Source organism: Mobula birostris, chromosome 22, assembly GCF_030028105.1.
Source record: "Mobula birostris isolate sMobBir1 chromosome 22, sMobBir1.hap1, whole genome shotgun sequence".
Lineage (NCBI taxonomy): Eukaryota > Metazoa > Chordata > Chondrichthyes > Myliobatiformes > Myliobatidae > Mobula > Mobula birostris.
Genome location: NC_092391.1, coordinates 48,645,358 through 48,663,680, shown reverse-complemented (window position 1 = coordinate 48,663,680; position 18,323 = coordinate 48,645,358). Strand labels below are relative to the sequence as shown.

Sequence of the window (18,323 nt, the reverse complement as noted above, 5' to 3'; positions counted from 1 at the left end):
GATGATGTGGGGTGAGATGTGGTGGAAAAGCACATTGTAAAACTATACCTAATACTTTACCAAAATGTTTTTGACCTGCTTTCTTCCATGATTGTTGCTGAGGGACTGATGACCTGTCATAGGATGGGAGAGTGGGTACAGAGCAACAGGAACTCAAAGGTGGTAATCTCTGGATTGCTACTGTTACCACTAGCTAGTGAGTGTAGGATGGATGGGTCAGACAAATATGTGACTGAGGCAATGGTGCAGGGGATGGGCTTTAATTTCCTGGATCATAGGGATATTTTCTGGGGAGCATGGGACCTGTAAAGCAGGATAGGTTGCGCCTAAACCAGAATGGGATCAACATCCTTGCTGGGCAGTTTCAACCGAGGTGGTGGGAAAGTGGGCTCTGAGTAGTTGTCCAGGTGGAGACTGTTCGGAGGAGAAACAATAAGACCTGTAGACAGAACAAGCACGTTCTGACTGGTTGCAAAACCGCCCGGTAAGGAGACTCCAAAGCATAGGATTGCAAACGGCGGCTGTGGGTTGCAGACGTAGCCAACTCCATCATGGGTACAGTCCTCCCAACTATTGAGGACAGCTTCAGGAGGCGGTGCCTCAAAGAGGTAGCATCCATCACGAAGGACCCTAGTATCCAGGACATGCCCTCTCCTCAGTACCACTGTCAGTGAGGGGATACAACAGCTAGAAGACCCACACAGAGTGATTCAGGAACAGCTTATTCTCCACCATCAGCAGGTTTTTTTGATGTTCCAAGAGCTCATGCACCCTGCTTCCTTATTCCTTTTGCTTTGACTATTTAGTTATCATGATTTTATATCTGCACTAAGCTGCTGTCACCAAAAAAAAAACTAATTTCGCACCATATTAGACTGATAATAAACCTGATTGGGACACGGTGTGGACAGTGTGGATGGGAGTTCAGTGAAGCCCTCTCTCTGTGATCCCTGCTGTCCTCTGCGACCATGTGCTCACCCAGACCCTCTACCACAGCCATATACCCTTCCTGGGAACTTTCCTTTGTTGCCATCTTGTGCCACGTGGCTTCAAGATCTGTTTTCAAGCTTCTCGATTCGGACCCACCAAGGACACCAGGTACAGACATTCTTCTGCTGCTTCTCCCTCTGCACTCTATGCTCCATCCTTTCTGCCATGAGGAGGTGACTAGTGGCTGTCACATCTCTGGGTCTCTCTCTCCTCCACCTGCTATCGATCTCTCCGATACTTTAGCGTCCGCTGGATTCACACTTTCAATCGCCTGTTCTTTGCCTTCCTCATGTCCAGCAAGGATCAGAAGATCGCAGACTTCAGAACCCGTCGTCTTCAACCCCACCGGCCCTGGATACTCCCAGACCATGACCCCTGCTGCCTCCCACTCGGATCTTGATTCCATTCGACGCCCCCAGATTATGAATCCCTCCGAATCCACCTCCAGCCCCAATGGCTCTGGGCACTTCTGGACCAGTGACACTAACATCGCCAACAATGGTTCTGATGATCCCGGGTGGATTCAGAACCCAGATTCCACCACCATCAATTCTGATCCAGTGACCATGGACACCTTCAAGCTGCTAATTGCACAACTTCTAACTCAGATTCCAGCCCGGACATTGACCCACGGGCTGAGACTTCACGAACTACCACAGGAACCCCAGTCTCCCCTTCTCCCACCACCACCCTGCAATCCGGTGTCTCTCGGGTCCCACCATCACACTTGGGTCCTCAGAACCTCCATATTCCTCCCACCCCCCCCCCCTCCCAGAGCATCCCAAGCCTCCCAACTCCTCAGACACTACCAACCCTCTTCCACCCTCTGATCCAAGCTCTTATTCATGCCAGGTCTTCACAATTCCTTCGAACCTTCCCTTCTCTCAGGAAGAATGTTCTCTCCTCAGTAAGGGCCTCACCTTCATCCTCCTGCAGCCACATCTCAGTGAGCTCTGTGCCCGCCATGATGCTGAGCTCTTCTTCTGTTGCCTCCGTCTCTGAGCCTACTTCTTTGGCAAGGATTCTCCACCCTGCGCCGATCACCCCTTCTCCCATCTTCAACCCTCTTCCTGTTCCTGGACACCCCACTCTGGTCCTCTGCCTGCTCTGGATCTTTTCATTGCTAACTGCTAATAAGACATCAACCATCTCAATGTCACCGCTGCTCTCTTCAATTCCAACCACAGTCCTTCTGAACGCACTGCTCTCCACTCTCTCTGCAACAATCCTAACCTCACCATCTAATCTGCAGATAAGGGGGATGCTGTAGTTATCTGGTGGACTGATCTCTGCCTTGCTGAGGCCAGGGGCTACTCTCAGATACCTCCTCTTACCCCTTGTACAGGACCCCACTGAGGAACACCAGCCCATTGTCTCCTGTCCCATCATCAACCTTATCAACTCTGGAGATCTTTCATCCACTGCCACCAACCTCAGAACTCCCTCACCCCACACCTCCCATTTATACCTCGTACCAAAGATCCACAAACCTGACTGGCCAGGTAGACCCATTGTTTCTGCTTGTCCCTGTCCCACTGAACTTGTATCTGCATACCTTGACTCTGTTTTATCCTCCAGGTTCAGTCCCTTCCTTCCTACATCCGTGGCACTTCACACACCCTAGATCTTTTCAATGACTAAGTTCTCTAGCCCCAATCATCTCATTTTCACTATGAATGTCCAGTCCCTATACACTTCATTCCGAACATCAGGACTGCCTTAAAGCTCTTGCTTCTTTCTTGATGACAGACCCAACTAGTTCCCCTCCACCACCACTCTCCTCCATCTGGTGGAACTGGTCCTCACCCTCAGCAATTTCTCCTTCAGCTCCTCCCACTTCCTTCAATCCAAAGATGTAGCCATGGGCACTTGCATGGGTTGCAACTATGCCTGGCTTTTAGTTGGATACGTGAAACCATCTATGTTCCAAGCCTACACTGGCATCGTTCCCCAACTCTTTCTGCTCTCCATCTATGACTGCATTGATGCTGCTTCCTGAACCCATGCTGAGCTCATCAATTTCATCAACTTTGTCTCCAACTTCCACCCTGCTCTCAAATTTACTTGGTCCAATTCCGACACCTCTCTCCCTTTCTTGATCTCTCAAGTCTCCATCTCTGGAGACTATCCATCTACTGATACCTTTTATAAACCCACTGACTGTCACAGCTATCTAGACTACACCTCTTCCCACACTGTCAATTGTAAAAATGCCATCCCCTTCTCTCAATTCCTCTGTCTCTGCTGCATCTGCTCTCAGGATGAGGCTTTTCAATCCAGAACTAATGAGGTGTCTTCCTTCTTCAAAGAAAGGAATTTCCCTTCCTCCACCATCAATGCTGCCCTCACCCACAAATCTTCCATTTCGCGCGCATCTGCCCTCCTGGCACTTATCCTTGCAAGCAGGACAAGTGCTACACATGCCCCTACACGTCCTCTTCGTGACCATGCTGGCCCCCAAAGAGTCCTTCCAGATGATGCGACGCTTCACCTGCAAGTCTGTTGGGGTCATCAACTGTATCCGGTGCTCCTGATGTGACCTCCTGTGTTCCGGTGAGACCCGACATAGATTAGGAGACCGCTTTGTCGAGTACCTTTGGTCCGTCTGCCTCAAAAAGCAGGATTTCCCAGTGACCACCCACTTCAGTTCTGCTTCCCATTCCAATTCCAACATGGTTGTCCATCGTCTCCTCTATTGCCACGATGAGGCCACACTCAGGTTGGAGGAGCAACACCTTATATTCCATCTAGTAGCCTCCAACCTAATGGTATGAACATCAATTTATCAACTTCCAGTTATTGCCCCCCCCTTTCACTATTCCCCATTCCCATTTCCCCCTCTCACCTTATCTCCTTACCTGCCCATCACCTTCCTCTGGTGCTCCGCCCTCTTCCCTTTCTTCCATGATCTTCTGTCTTCTCCTAGCAGATTCCCCTTTATCCAGCCCTTTATCTCTTTCACCAATCAATTCCTGAGCTCTTTACTTCATCCCCTCCCCTCCTCCTGGTTTCACCTACCACCTGCCACTTTGTACTTCTTCCTCCCCCTCCACTCCCCACAGCCTTCTTAGTCTGACTCGATCCCCCATCTTGTTCCAGTCCTGCTGAAGGGTCTCGGCCCAAAACATCAACTGCTTACTCTTTTCCATGGTTGCTGCCTGGCCTGCTGCATTCCTCCAGCATTTTGTGTATGTTGCTTTGCATCTTCAGCATCTGCAGATTTCCTCATGTGGATGGGAGTGCCACTCCCTGCTGGTACCTCTCCAAGTTGCCCACTATCCTGACCTGATAGGAATTTGATTGCTATTTATTCGGCATCTCAGGGTAAAGATCCTGAAACTTCTTATCCAATAGGAGCAGGATACCTTCTCTACATGATTTACAGCAGCCTAAGTTAGTTGCTCACCAGTGTTTCACTGGATGATCACCCTTCAGGAATAAGTAAATCAAATTGTAATTGTGTAGTCTGAGCTGGGTACCTGTTTAGCTGCTTACTCCTTAGAGCAGGGGAGCTGGGCCTTGATCTGCACTCACTCAGCAGCCCTTCCCAGAAGCCACTGTTACTTAGCAACCAGGAGCAGGGGAGCCATAGCCATGATTTCCTGTTCACTCCGAGTCCAATCAAAGGTGCATTTGTTCGACCCTTTCGTCACTTTCATCCTTGCAAGTCTCTGCTGGATACTAAGAACATCCAAGTACTGCAGAAGAATCCCATCAGCAAGTTGCTCGATAGCTAGCGATGGAGTTGGACTTACTGTGTACTGTTTTTGCGTTGTCACCACTTCCTTTCTGGTTCTGGTATTTTAGTTTTCTGACATCTGGCTATAGAGCAGCAAAGGAAGCAAGTTCCCTCCCTTGCCTTGTCAAATCAGGCTATAATTTGGAATACCTCTGTTAAGGAGGAGGAGGAGAAGATGGTGGCGCGATGCAGTGCGCGCGGCCTCTCCGCTGAATGATATCTATAATCTGTCAAGTAGGGTACCGTGCACGATTCTGATTTGATAGAGACAGACATAAGAGTATGGAGGAACATCTGGAGAAACTTCTGAAATGCCAGCTTCGCTGCCGCTGCTACTGTGTGGTAACCAGAATATCCGGAGCAGAAGGCCCCGAATCCTCGGCTTTGCTTGTTTCGGCAGCTGGGGCGAGGTTGAAGGCGCTCAGCAGAGGATGGCACTCGGGAGGTGGTATCGGAGGGGCTGGTCGGAGGCTCGAAGCTTTCAGATGGACGGATTCAGCATCGGCTGTGGTCAGCTGCTTCCAATGCATCGGCAGTTGTCGGTGCCTGGAGATTTATGGCAGGGAGTTTCTCCCTTTTGCCGCCTGCTATTGGGGACTCGGGAGATGATCGGGACTTGAAACTTTGTTTTACTGTGCCCATGATCTGTTCTTTATCAAATTATGGTATTGCTTTGCACTGTTGTAACTATATGTTATAATTATGTGGTTCTGTCAGTGTTAGTCTTTGGTTTGTCCTGTTTTTCTGTGATATCACGCTGGAGGAACATTGTATCATTTCTTAATGCATGTATGCATTTCTAAATGGCAATAAATGAGGACTGAGTGTCCTCATAATCTAAAAAAAAGTCGCCTGTGTACTTCAAACAGATCAGACTCAGAATGACTCCCTGTAACAGGAATCCCTAATCTTTGGTTTTACCCTGGTAGTACTTACATCTCTGTACCTCCCTTAGGACATTTGACATCCTTCTTTAAGTGTGATAGGACATCAATAGTTGGATTAATTTGATTTCATAAAGCTAGCTGAGAATAAATTACTGTCATATTAATTCATTTGAAAATGTAGAATGTGCTTAACTTTGGTTCTTCCTAATGAAAGTCAGAATATGTAAGGTGACTTTTAAAAATATAATTATATATTAATGATATTTCAAATGGATCTTTTATCTGCAGGAGTGCCACTGGTGAAGGCTGGCAAGAAATAATGCTGGCATGTCTGAGCAAAAGTCCATGTGATCCACGTTCTGGCATAGACAGAGATGAATGTGGAAGTGATTTTGCCTACTTCTACTTCGTGTCGTTCATTTTCCTTTGTTCTTTCCTGGTAGGTTTAAATTTTCTTAACACTGAGTTAGTTTCTGAAGCATAAATGGTACTTGACTTGATTTCAAGCTTCCTTCCCGTTCAATGCTTTATTTGGTCCTTTGAGAGAGGTAGCACAATTATTCTCTTCAACTTGCTTCATACTGCATGTGCTTCACGTCAACCACTGCAGAACATCTGTAGGAAAGTTTAAATGAAAGTGAGGATTTTCACTTGGGAATTTTGCATTGCATATCGAGATGGAATTGAAACATTTTCATAAGTTCAAGTACTGATGTGGTTCTTTCAGCCTTTTTTAAGCACACAGTAGACCCTTCTTGTCTAAGCACTTGCAGTTCAAGAGGGGCTTCAAATCTAAACTTAATTGTTCATTTAGAGTGCCTGTCATTTCTCCTGTTGCTTGTTGCTTTAGTAGTTGGAAGTGGTGTCGTCCTAGGCATGAGCTCCATGACAGACTATCTCTCTAATATAACAAAAAGGATCAAAAAAAGATGAGGTTACTTAGAAACCGGTGTCAGTAGGCATAGTTAGTGAATGTTTTTTAATTAAAAACAGTGATTTATTGGGTGCAGGGACTTTCAAAAGCTAAATTAATTAATCCTCAAACCTATATGCACATAGATTTCTAAATACTAACTTAAACTTGTTCAGAATATTTTGGTCATCTTCATTACAGCATTGATAAGAGAACTACAAATAAAGTAGAACTCATCAGCAAGTGCAATTAATTCAAAGATTTATTCAGATGTAACTAATGAATCAGTCATTCATGTGCACTCCGTGAAAAGACACAAACTGCTTACATTATCTTTCAAGTGAAACTGTGGCACAATCTTCAATACTGATTTCCTATTATTACTGCCAAATGTGATGTTGCATCATTTTATTGAGTAAGGAAGTATTAACGGTCAGATTGGATATATCGTAATAGGTGGTCATTCTGCAAACTATTTCCTGGATTCACTGCTCCTTGGCACCTTGCGCCAAAGCAAGAGGAATCATGGTGTGGGTTGCTGTACACTTTTCTGTTAAGGTCTCAGCCAGAAGAGAGAGAGTTTTGCAGAAATCTTCTGAGACTTCACTAAAAATCTGGAGGGAGATATAGACAGTGCCTGAATCAATAGCTTTGGGTTTACTCAATCAGATAAAACTAACTGGAGCAAGCTGGCAACATCAAGGCCAGGCCATTTTAGGTGACTGTTCAGCAAACTGCAACAGACTCCCATCTCACTGATACAAAAGAGATACAGGACCAAAGGTCAGGGCAGAACACTGAATGTCTAAAGGTCGGTTCTCAGTGCCTCTACTTACCATGCATTCATTGTACAAGTACAAAACATAACATGATTATGGAGAACAGATATCTCTTGATCTAATGGGAGAAGCAAAAAATTAACATCAAAATTTTAATGTGGAATATAATTTAATGAAAAGCTCTGCCAGCTGCGTCCAACTTCTTGAAGGAACCATTTTACCTGCTACATTGATGAAAGACAGGCAAGTAAGAATTAGACTGAAAGCTCAGGGCATCACAACTATTACTTTTGTTAGTGAAACTGAAATAGATTCAAAACAGCTTTGAACATAAAATTTATGTTGAAACATTAGCAAACACTCTCCCTGGTTCAAGAAAAATTACAGCAGATACTTTTCAGGAAGTTATAATTTTTGAATAAATAATGTTCTTGTTGCCCTGTTTTGTATTGCATAAGATTTACAATGCTGATCTAATGAATTTACAAGGATGTATTTTTTTTAAAAAAAGCTACTAGGGCTTTTATAGACAGTTTTGCTGCCCATTTTTATTGCATGTTCAAAACTGACAGTACAAGGAACTGAAATAAAACACTCTGGTCTAGGAATCATCACCTCAGCAGATGGAGCATGGCTGTGTTCATAAGACATCCCTTTATCCATTACCTTAAATGGAATGCAACTTTATATTTTAAATTACTTCACTTCTCTGCTGAAATCGTGAACAAAATACAGTTATAGCAGATCTCAAATGCTTACCTTTTACTTGTGCTAATTAGCATTATTGAGCAAAAGGGAAATTGATGGGCTGGAATTCTATCAATTTATCTTTCACAACTTTTGGAAGATGTAAAATACTCAGTGTTTTATTTTTAACTAAAGTTTAGTATGTGAGCATCTGATAATCAATCCAAAGGGATTTTAAACAATTTAGGAAAGTTGATTGCACTTTCTGCACATTTAATTACCTATAATTAGCAATTTTCATCTCAGAGTAAAATGTTGCACTTTGTGTTCAAATATTTAGTAGTGGGTGAATTCATGTCGGGGGGTAAACAAAAATATTATCCCACGTTTTTGCAGTGTGATTGCATTTTTTGTATCAGAAATTGGCTTGCTTATGATTAATGCTCAGCTCCATTTTCTCCAAGCTGTCTAATCTGAAATGGGCTGTATGTTAATTCACAAAACAACCATTTAAGGGAAACTTTAAAAAACGTTTGGCAATGGCATCCATTAACTTCTACGTGTTAGGTGCTTTCTCAATGACCACCACCACCTCTGTAAGCCTCCAGCCCCACCACAAACTCCAGATCTCTGTGTCCTTTCCAAGTTTTAAGCTCCACTATCTGTGGCTGGTCCTTGAATTCTAAAATTTCCCTCTCGACTTCCCCTCTCTAATCCACTACTTAAAGCCTCACCTTTAGGAGTGTACAGTTTGTTGACTATCACTATTAAAACTTAACAGTAACTCTGATCTCTTCATAGTTGGCATCACATTCTGTACATGATTCTTCTAATGAAGATCCTAGGTCATATATAAAGAAGGCAGAAAGATCTGAGTTGTTACCTGCAATCCACTGTTGCTGTTTTTGTACAATTTTATTCCAGCAACGTCTGTCTTATTAGATTGAAGTCATCTCCTTTTGAGATACTCACATTGACAAAGGGCAGTCAGGAACCAGGAACTGATATACAGTATGTGCACCCTCTGTTGTGAACATAGAACATAGAATAGTACAGCACAGTACAGGCCCTTCGGCCCACAATGTTGTGCCGACCCTCAAACCCTTCCTCCCATATAAGCCCCCAACTTAAATTCCTCCATATACCTGTCCAGTAGTCTCTTAAACTTCACTAGTGTATCTGCCTCCACCACTGACTCAGGCAGTGCATTCCACGCACCAACCACTCTCTGAGTAAAAAACCTTCCTCTAATATCCCCCTTGAACTTCCCACCCCTTACCTTAAAGCCATGTCCTCTTGTATTGAGCAGTGGTGCCCTGGGGAAGAGGCACTGGCTATCCACTCTATCTATTCCTCTTATTATCTTGTACACCTCTATCATGTCTCCTCTCATCCTCCTTCTCTCCAAAGAGTAAAGCCCTAGCTCCCTTAATCTCTGATCATAATCCATACTCTCTAAACCAGGCAGCATCCTGGTAAATCTCCTCTGTACCCTTTCCAATGCTTCCACATCCTTTCTATAGTGAGGCGACCAGAACTGGACACAGTAACTCCACGTGTGGCCTAACCAGAGTTTTATAGAGCTGCATCATTACATCGCGACTCTGAAACTCTATCCCTCAACTTATGAAAGCTAACACCCCATAAGCTTTCTTAACTACCCTATCCACCTGTGAGGCAACTTTCAGGGATCTGTGGACATGTACCCCCAGATCCCTCTGCTCCTCCACACCACCAAGTATCCTGCCATTTACTTTGTACTCTGCCTTGGAGTTTGTCCTTCCAAAGTGTACCACCTCACACTTCTCCGGGTTGAATTCCATCTGCCACTTCTCAGCCCACTTATGCATCCTATCAATGTCTCTCTGCAATCTTTGACAATCCTCTACACTACCTACAACACCACCAACCTTTGTGTCATCTGCAAACTTGCCAACCCACCCTTCTACCCCAACATTCAGGTCATTAATTAAAATCACGAAAAGTAGAGGTCCCAGAACAGATCGTAGTCACAATCCTCCAATCTGAATGTACTCCCTCCACTACGACCCTCTGCCTTCTGCAGGCAAGCCAATTCTGAATCCACCTGGCCAAACTTCCCTGGATCCCATGCCTTCTGACTTTCTGAATAAGCCTACCGTGTGGAACCTTGTCAAATGCCTTACTAAAATCCATATAGATCACATCCACTGCACTACCCTCATCTATATGCCTGGCCACCAGTGAAAACTGGGATTCCTCCCATTTTTAAGGCAGTGTCCAGTTACCTCAAGAAGCCAAACCATTCCTATGAATCATATGTGACCAACAAAGATGCATAGAGACTCCTGCAAGCCAATAACCCAGCAGGTTACTCAATTAACCTGTACCACATCCAGTCAGTCAGTGCTGAGTGCAAGATCCCCATCAGTAGGTGAGAAAGACATCACCATTACACCAGAGCTATTACACAGAGGTGGAACTAATTTTCAAGAAATGTAAACATTAAAAGTATCCTATTTGTTACAGCATCAAAGTCCTTTTGTTAGTTCCATGAATCCAGCACCAACTAAAATTCTTCAGTCCAGGCACATTTGCATCTCATTGCATTGACCTCTGTCACGCTTGTGAGTTCTTTAATGCAGTACAGATGTAGCTTCAGGAGGAACAGATGGAAGATTGGTTTGGAGGCCCATTCCTCAGAATTGGCTTTGTGGTAAATTAAAATAACAGATTGCAAAGTATTTTATTAAGTCTTACACAGTGGAATTGCATTGATTAAGGAAGAAGAATTGATCAACCCCCCCCCCCCCACCACCACCATTGTGAGACCTCTGCTGCAAATTCTGGAGCTACTATTCTCTGAAAAATGTAAATAGTATTTTTACCCAATATATTTATGAAGCAGGGGTACAAATAGGTTCAAAGAGGGAGAATGTATTTTCCTCAGCTCTATAGGGCATACTGGTCTCTGCTCTCCCTTCAAAATATGTAACATGCCAAAGCAATTCTGCGGTTTAAAATCTCATTTTATTAGAATAAGTAGATTTTTAAATAAAAATATGAGCATTGGCAGCAAATATTCATGGATCGTTTGAATCAGACTGACATTTTCTGTAGCCTCCTGAAAAATGGAATTACACAGCTTACCACAAATAAATCAAGAAGGTTGTCGAAACCGAGACAAAAAGTTAATGTTTCACTTCTGGCCTTAATGAATGGATACACTGTGCAGGATTACAACTGTGACAGATGTGTATCTAGTCCACCAGCTGGTACCTTCACCATTTGAGGACCCCATTGCTCATTTCCTTCACAGTCTTGAACATATCAATGCATTTATCTTGGGAAGTCTCAAAGGTTTCAAGGGTACATTTAATGTCAGAGAGATGTATACAATATATATTCTGAAATGCTTTTTCTTCGCAACCATCCACGAAAACAGAGGAGTGCCCCCAAAGAATGAATGACAATTAAATGTTAGAACCCCAAAGTCCCCCCCAGCTCCCCTCTGTCCCATGCATAAGCAGCAGCAAAGCAACAATCCCCTCTCCCCCCACCACCATAAAAAAGCATCGGCGCCCTCCACGAAGCACTCAAGTGTGAGCAAGACAACAGTAAAGAAACAGACTTGCAGTATTCCAAACCTACTAGTTGACCCGGTATTAGACATATCACAGGCTCTCTCTCTCTCCCTCCCCCCCACTAATAAGGAAGAAAGGGATGTCTCTGTTTCACAGCGAGAGGGGAGACATAACAAGCAGCTTGCTGGTTTATGATGTTAAAAGTCCATGGCATCGCTTTTTCCAAGCTCTGCCCAAAGATCTCAGGTCTCTGGACACACAGCCTTCGATCTTCCGTCTACCACGACACACGTATCTCCTGCCCAGATACCGACCTCCTATCCCCCCATCTCCAGAGCCACGAAATCTCGGTCCTCCGAAGGCAGGTGAAGATCTTAGGCCGAACCTTTGGCAGGTCGAATAACAGCCATTCATGAAACCCCGAGAGTGGGTCCCATTCCCGCATAGGACCATAGTCAGCGTGTAACTCCAGGTCAGGGTCTTCAAAAGAACCCTGAAAGGGAAAAATAGAGATACTAACCATGGAAATAGAGCTGTTTCCAAAGATGCAAGCAAAGAAGTCACCGTTAGGTGCCATTAGTCCTCCTAAGCTCCTCCTTCCAATGAAGGAGTGGTATTCCTTGCTCACCCTCTTGACTTCTAAGCAGTACACTGTGCTCGCTGTGATTGAATCAAGAGAAACAATGGTGTCTATATTGACTTAGCTGAACTATGACCCCATCAAGGTGATCCACAACTGGTTACTTAACCTATGACCTAATCAAGTGAAACACAAGGATCCACGTGAGCCTAATTAAACACTCCATCTGACCTGGAAAAAATTCAGAAGCAGCTTTTTTTTTGTTACGTACATTCTTAATAACTGGAAGATCAGTGATTGCTTCTGGACCAGTCTGTCATGAACAGTTATTGCTGTGACAGGTGACCCGAAATACCCTCAACGAATGAGACATTGTCTGAGCTTTAGGTAAACTCTGGGTGCTCCTTCCTCAATACCACTCAGTATCCACCCCTCCGCAGCTGATTGCTGCACAATAGATCAGAAGGATCTCATGATCTGTGAAGATATTGAGCGCACTCATTTGAAAGTGCTAGGCTTAAGTGAAGACTCCAAGCCCCATATGGCGTACTGTATATCTACAAGTATCTTCCTTTTATGAAGATTTTACTTAATCAACCTACAGTTCAAGGACGAGTTTACTTCACTGCTTTAGTCTCTTTCTGAAGGGGGCATTGTTGTTCCTTTCCGCGCCTTATGGCGCGTCGGGCAGCAATCTTGCTGGTTTTTTTTTGTCTGCTTTATGAGGCCGAGTTGCTAGCTCGACACTCAACCCAGCACGGATGGAAAGCGTGGAAGGAGCCGGCCGGATTCGAACGTGAGACCACTAGCCTCGAAGTCTGATGCGGATGCTACTTCACCACCGGCCAGCACACTGAAAGGGTCTAGGTGTTGGTAATCATTATTTGCCGTGGTACCCCCCCCCCCCCCCGCAAGCATGGAGGAGATACTTCCAGCTAACAAAGCAGATTAAATGCAACTCATTCTTAAGCGAAGGAATTTAATTCTAAGGAGTAACTCATAACAGAGATTTATAAATTACGAAGAATTTCCAAACACAAGTGCAAATCTTACAAACTAGTAAAACATACCAAAGAGTTGCAAACAAACAAATTATCCGTTACAGAAACCAACACTGAGGAATAAATGCAACACACTCAAAATAGAGAAGGAACTCAGGAGACCGGGCAGCATCTATGGAAAAATGTACAGTCAACGTTTCGGGCCAAGACCCTTTGTCAGAAACGTCCAGCATCTGCAGGTTTTCTCTTGTTTGGGGAATAAATGCTGTTTCTTCTCTCCGTCACTCCAACCAAAGCCAAATGCCTTCCAACACTTATTGTGTTTTCTATTCATTGATATCATCGGTGTTCAACACAATCAATCAGCGTTCTCGTCAATACGTCTTGCATAAATATTACAATGGCAACAGAGACTCTTTTTCAAACTTCTATTGCCATTTTAATATCTATTACATTAGACAACAACTACAGAGGCAATGTGCAATAGGGTGATGTTGAGTTTTCAGGGATTTCATTCAAAACTTTTGTAAAGTTAACTTTTAACTTTTTTAACTTTTGTAAAGTTAAGTTGTATATTTTCAATCAATTCAATAAACAATCCATGTGATTCTTTTTATCCTTTTCTAGATGTTAAATCTTTTTGTAGCTGTCATTATGGACAATTTTGAATATTTAACCCGTGACTCCTCCATCTTGGGACCTCACCACTTGGATGAGTTTGTCCGTGTCTGGGCTGACTACGATCCAGGAGCCTGGTAAGTAAAACTAAGCTTACTTCCAAGTGGAATGTCCAACACTGAATGGGTTGGATTTGACTGAATGCGAGATCTGTGTGATGTCACATCACCCATCTATAATGTTGAAGAAAATTCGATTAAATATTTTGAGGAGAGCTGTGCCGAGAATATCTCTCACAGAAATCGGCCAGAAATTTGTAGCAACATCTGGCTTTTCCGGTGCCTTTATTATCCAATGACAGAATAAAAATGAGAAGAAATGACTGAAAACAGGAGTTGAGAATGTAATCATAAGGGTGCAAAGTTGTAACATCTTTATATGATTGTGCCAGATGTATTCTTGAGGAGATGAAAGCCCTGAAAAATTCCCATAACTTTGTCTTTATTCTCCATCTTCCTTCCTAGCAAGGGCTCCATTGTGCAATCTTCCATTCCCCAAACAGGAAAGTGCCCACACAAGCAGGACTTTTCAAAGTCCCTGGCCTCTTGAGCATGCACAGGAGCACTCTGTAGTTCTCCAAATGTAGGTTACTATCATCCAGTTGATGTATTGACATCTTGGCATAGCTGAGATTTATACATTCTTTAGGTCAGGGGTTTTCAACCTGGGGTCCATGGAACCCCTGTATTGGTCCATGGCATAAACAAGCTTGGGAACCCCTGCATTGCGTGAATGTGCACCCTAGTTTTGTTTAGGCTGCTCCAGTCAAGTTGAACACTTCAACTGTCCTTCTGCCTCCATTTTTTCTTATTGTTAATCACACTGCTGTTAGAGTGTGTTTGGCCTTGGCCCTGATTTTTTGGGCTGAGGTATAGCTTTGTATACATGGTCACACTCGGGCTGGAAGGAAGCACATTTCCCCACACTAAGGACAAAATAGGGCCTTCCTTCCTCATCGACTTCAGCCCACAATAACCTGTTTATAAGATTCCACAGTAGATCCAGTACATAAATTGCTGCATTCTCGATTTTAGCTTCCTACGGTTAGGGGCCAGTGTGATCCATGAACTCCCACTGCAGGCTGTTTAAAGCAAATGCAGGAAGGGTTTTCCAAAGAGTTTTATAAAGTCAAAAAGTTCAAATCTTTGAAGGAAACAAATGTATAAAACAAACATTATTTATTAATCAATAACTTTGATTAAAAGTTAATGTGATTGATCCAAAACATGAAATTGGACTCTTCTACACTGTGGCTAGCTGGGAATAGTAATTTGATGTCTCCCTTTGTTTAATTCTGCCTGCAAGAACAGTTAATGTTTGTCGGATGTTGGCTGACGTGACTGACCACTCTCTAGAAGATTGTCATTAATCAGTGGATAAAGCCACCTTTACTAGTTACTGTGCAGTTAGAAAGCAATGAAGCAAGGAAATAGATAATCAGTCCTTTTCTATTAACATTGAACTTCCCTCTGCATGAGGCAAGAACAGCACAGACGGTTGCTAAAATAAGTTACATTTAGCAACCAAAGTTGGGTTGTTTCTAAACTATTATATCCTGGTAATTTCAATAGTGAGATATTTTTCCATGTAAGCTTTTGGAGGACAAAAGGATGCTCCTTTTTAACTGAGTTCTCTTGAAACCCCTGTGCTATTATAATTTTTTTTTACAAAACTATGATTTTATTTTCTACATTCATATCCCTCTGTAAGGACAAACCTTAGAGGTCAGGGAACCATAGGAATTTGTTCAAAATAATAATATCTCATTATTTACACAGTAAATAATTGAGAAATTACACACAGAAATTGCATTGCCTTTTGACTGTGCCCTGCTGCTTACATCTTAGAATTTCCATTTTCATCAAATGAAGGTACTTAACTGAAGCTCAAGGGCAAATTGGAAAACCCCAGGTTGGGTTAAATCTCCATTGCGGTTAGTCAGTCATGGTTGTTAGAATTGGAACAGATGAGATGTGTCCTTCTTCACATCCGGCTCTCCTCTCCGCTACTGAAAAATCAATTCCATCAAAATTCATCCTCAGTCACATCAGTGTGCTGCACTCGGTCAAGTTCATCCCATTCAGCTGAGCAGCACGAGGACATAGACCAGTACGGCTCAGGGACCGGCCCTTCAGCCCACAGTGCTGGCCAAACCAATGAAGCAAGTGATTAACTTCCTGACTAATCTAATCCTATCTGCCTACAATGTCCTCTGCACATTCATGTTCTTATCTAAAATCCTCCTTAACACCTGTATTGTACTTGCAACACCCACAAGTCATCCATGTGTGGACGCAGATGAAGGGTCTCAGCCCGGGACACTTCCCTCCATAGATGCTGCCTGATCTGCTGAGTTTCGCCAGCATTTTGTGTGTTTTGCTCAAGATTCCCAATATCTGCAGAACCTCTTCTGTCTCTGTTGTATCGGCCTCCACTACCAACCCAGGCAGTGCATTTCAGGCATCAGGGTGTAAAGTAAAGCTTCCCCCTCCCCACATGTTTTCTGAATTTACCTACTCTCACCGTAAATGCATTCCCTCTAGTATTAGACGTTCTGACCCTGTTCCTCTCATATAAACTTTCAGATCTCCCTCCAGTCTCCACTGGCCCAGAGAAAACAATCCAAGATTGTCCAGAGTAACTAGATATTAAAAGCAGAGCCAGATGCAGAATAGAATAAAATTTAAGGTCAGGGTTGAAGATATGAAATGTAATTTTTCAATCACAAATAAGAGAAAATATGTAGATGCTGGAAACCCAAGCAACACACACACACACACACACACACACACACACACACACACACACACACACACACACACACACACACACACACACACAACTGCTGGAGGAACTCAGCAGGCCAGGCAGCATCCATGGAAAAGAGTGCAGCTGATGTTTCAAGCTGAGATTTCCTCAGGATGGGAGAAAAAAAGATGAGTCAGAGTGAGAAGGGTGGGGGAGGGGAGGAAAAACACAAGATGATGGGTGAAACCAGGAGGGGGAAGAGTGAAGTAAAGAGCTGGGAAGTTGATGGGTGCAAGAGATACAGGGCTGGAGAAGGCAGAGTCTAATAGGAGAGGACAGAAGGCCATGGAAGAAAGGGAAGGGGGAGGAGTACCAGAGAGTGCAGGCAAGGAGATAAAGTGAGAGAGGGAAAAGGAAATGGTGAGGGGAGGGGTGGCCATTACTGAAGTTTGAGAAATCGATGTCATTGTCATCAGGTTGGAGGTCACCCAGACAGAATACAAGGTGTTGCTCCTCCAGCCTGAGTGTGGCTTCATCACGTCAGTAGAGGAGGCCATGGATTGACATGTTGGAATGAGAACGGGATCTCCCAGAGGCTGCCCATTTTAATTATACTTCCGAAATGTCAATCCCCACCCCGTCCCCTTTCACCAATCCTCTCTCATCTTACCTCCTTGCCTGCACTCATCTGGTGCTCCAACCCCTTTTCTTTCTTCCATTCCTTCTGTCCTCTCCTATTAGATACCCCCATACCCAGCCCTGTATCTCTTGCACCAATCAACTTGCCAGATCTTTACTTCACCCCTCCCCATCCTGGTTTCACCGATCACCTTATGTTTCTTCCTCCCCTCCCCCCACTTTCTCACTCTGACTCCTCATCCTTTTTTCCTCCAGTCCTGATGAAGGGTCTTGGCCCAAAATGTCAACTGTAATCTTACCCATAGATGCTGCCTGACCTGCTAAGTTCCTCCAGCATTTTGTGTGTGTTGCTTGAAATGTAATATTTATGTGATTATTTGATTTGGTCGATTATAATAAGTTGCTAGAATAACTTTACATCAGGATGTAGATAAGGTATGATTTTGGGTGGTTTGTCTTCACAACATCTTTACCACACCCAAATGAAAAGCATGAAACTCTGTTGTCATTCTGATTGAGCGTTTCATCATTGATTATTTTGGTGCTTTGACCTTTGATTGTTTGAGCTTCCCTTAAGGACATTTCGCTCACACTTCAGATGTGCAAAAACCAGTCAGTCCAAACCCTGGGAGAGAAGTGATGGCAGCAATGTTTAGACTGCATACACTCAGTAATAAAGACACTTCATTAGGTACAACCTTACACCTGCTCGTTAATGCAAATATCTAATCAAGCAATAATGTGGCAGCAACTCAGAAAGCAGACATGGTCAAGAGGTTCAGGTGTTTTTCTCAGAACAAGTCAGAATGGTGAAGAAATGTGATTTCTGTGACTTTCACTGTGGAATAATTGTTGGTGCCAGATGGGGTGGTTTGAGTATCCCAGAAGCTGCTGATTTCCTGGGATTTTCATGCACAACAGTCTCTAGAGTTTTCAGAGAACAGTGCAAGAAACAAAACCATCCTGTGAGTGGCAGTTCTGTGGGCAAAAACTCATTGTTAATGAGAGAGCTTTGCGGAGAATGGTCAGACTGTTTCAAGCTGACAGGAAGGCAACAGTAACTCAAATAACCACACATCACAACAGTGGTGTGCAGGAGAGCATCTCTGAACACACAAC

General features: G+C 43.7%; 1 protein-coding gene across 3 annotated transcripts in view; it reads left to right on the top strand.

The window, feature by feature from the left end:
- The window catches only part of cacna1ba (calcium channel, voltage-dependent, N type, alpha 1B subunit, a), a 927,013-nt gene that overhangs the window by 840,723 nt on the left and 67,967 nt on the right, over positions 1-18,323 (top strand). For all 3 annotated transcript variants that reach the window (XM_072240685.1, XM_072240684.1, XM_072240686.1), the window contains 2 exons: positions 5,905-6,055; positions 13,767-13,894. In XM_072240685.1, coding sequence (XP_072096786.1) covers positions 5,905-6,055; positions 13,767-13,894 — 279 coding nt within the window. The remainder of the gene's footprint in view (positions 1-5,904; positions 6,056-13,766; positions 13,895-18,323) is intronic.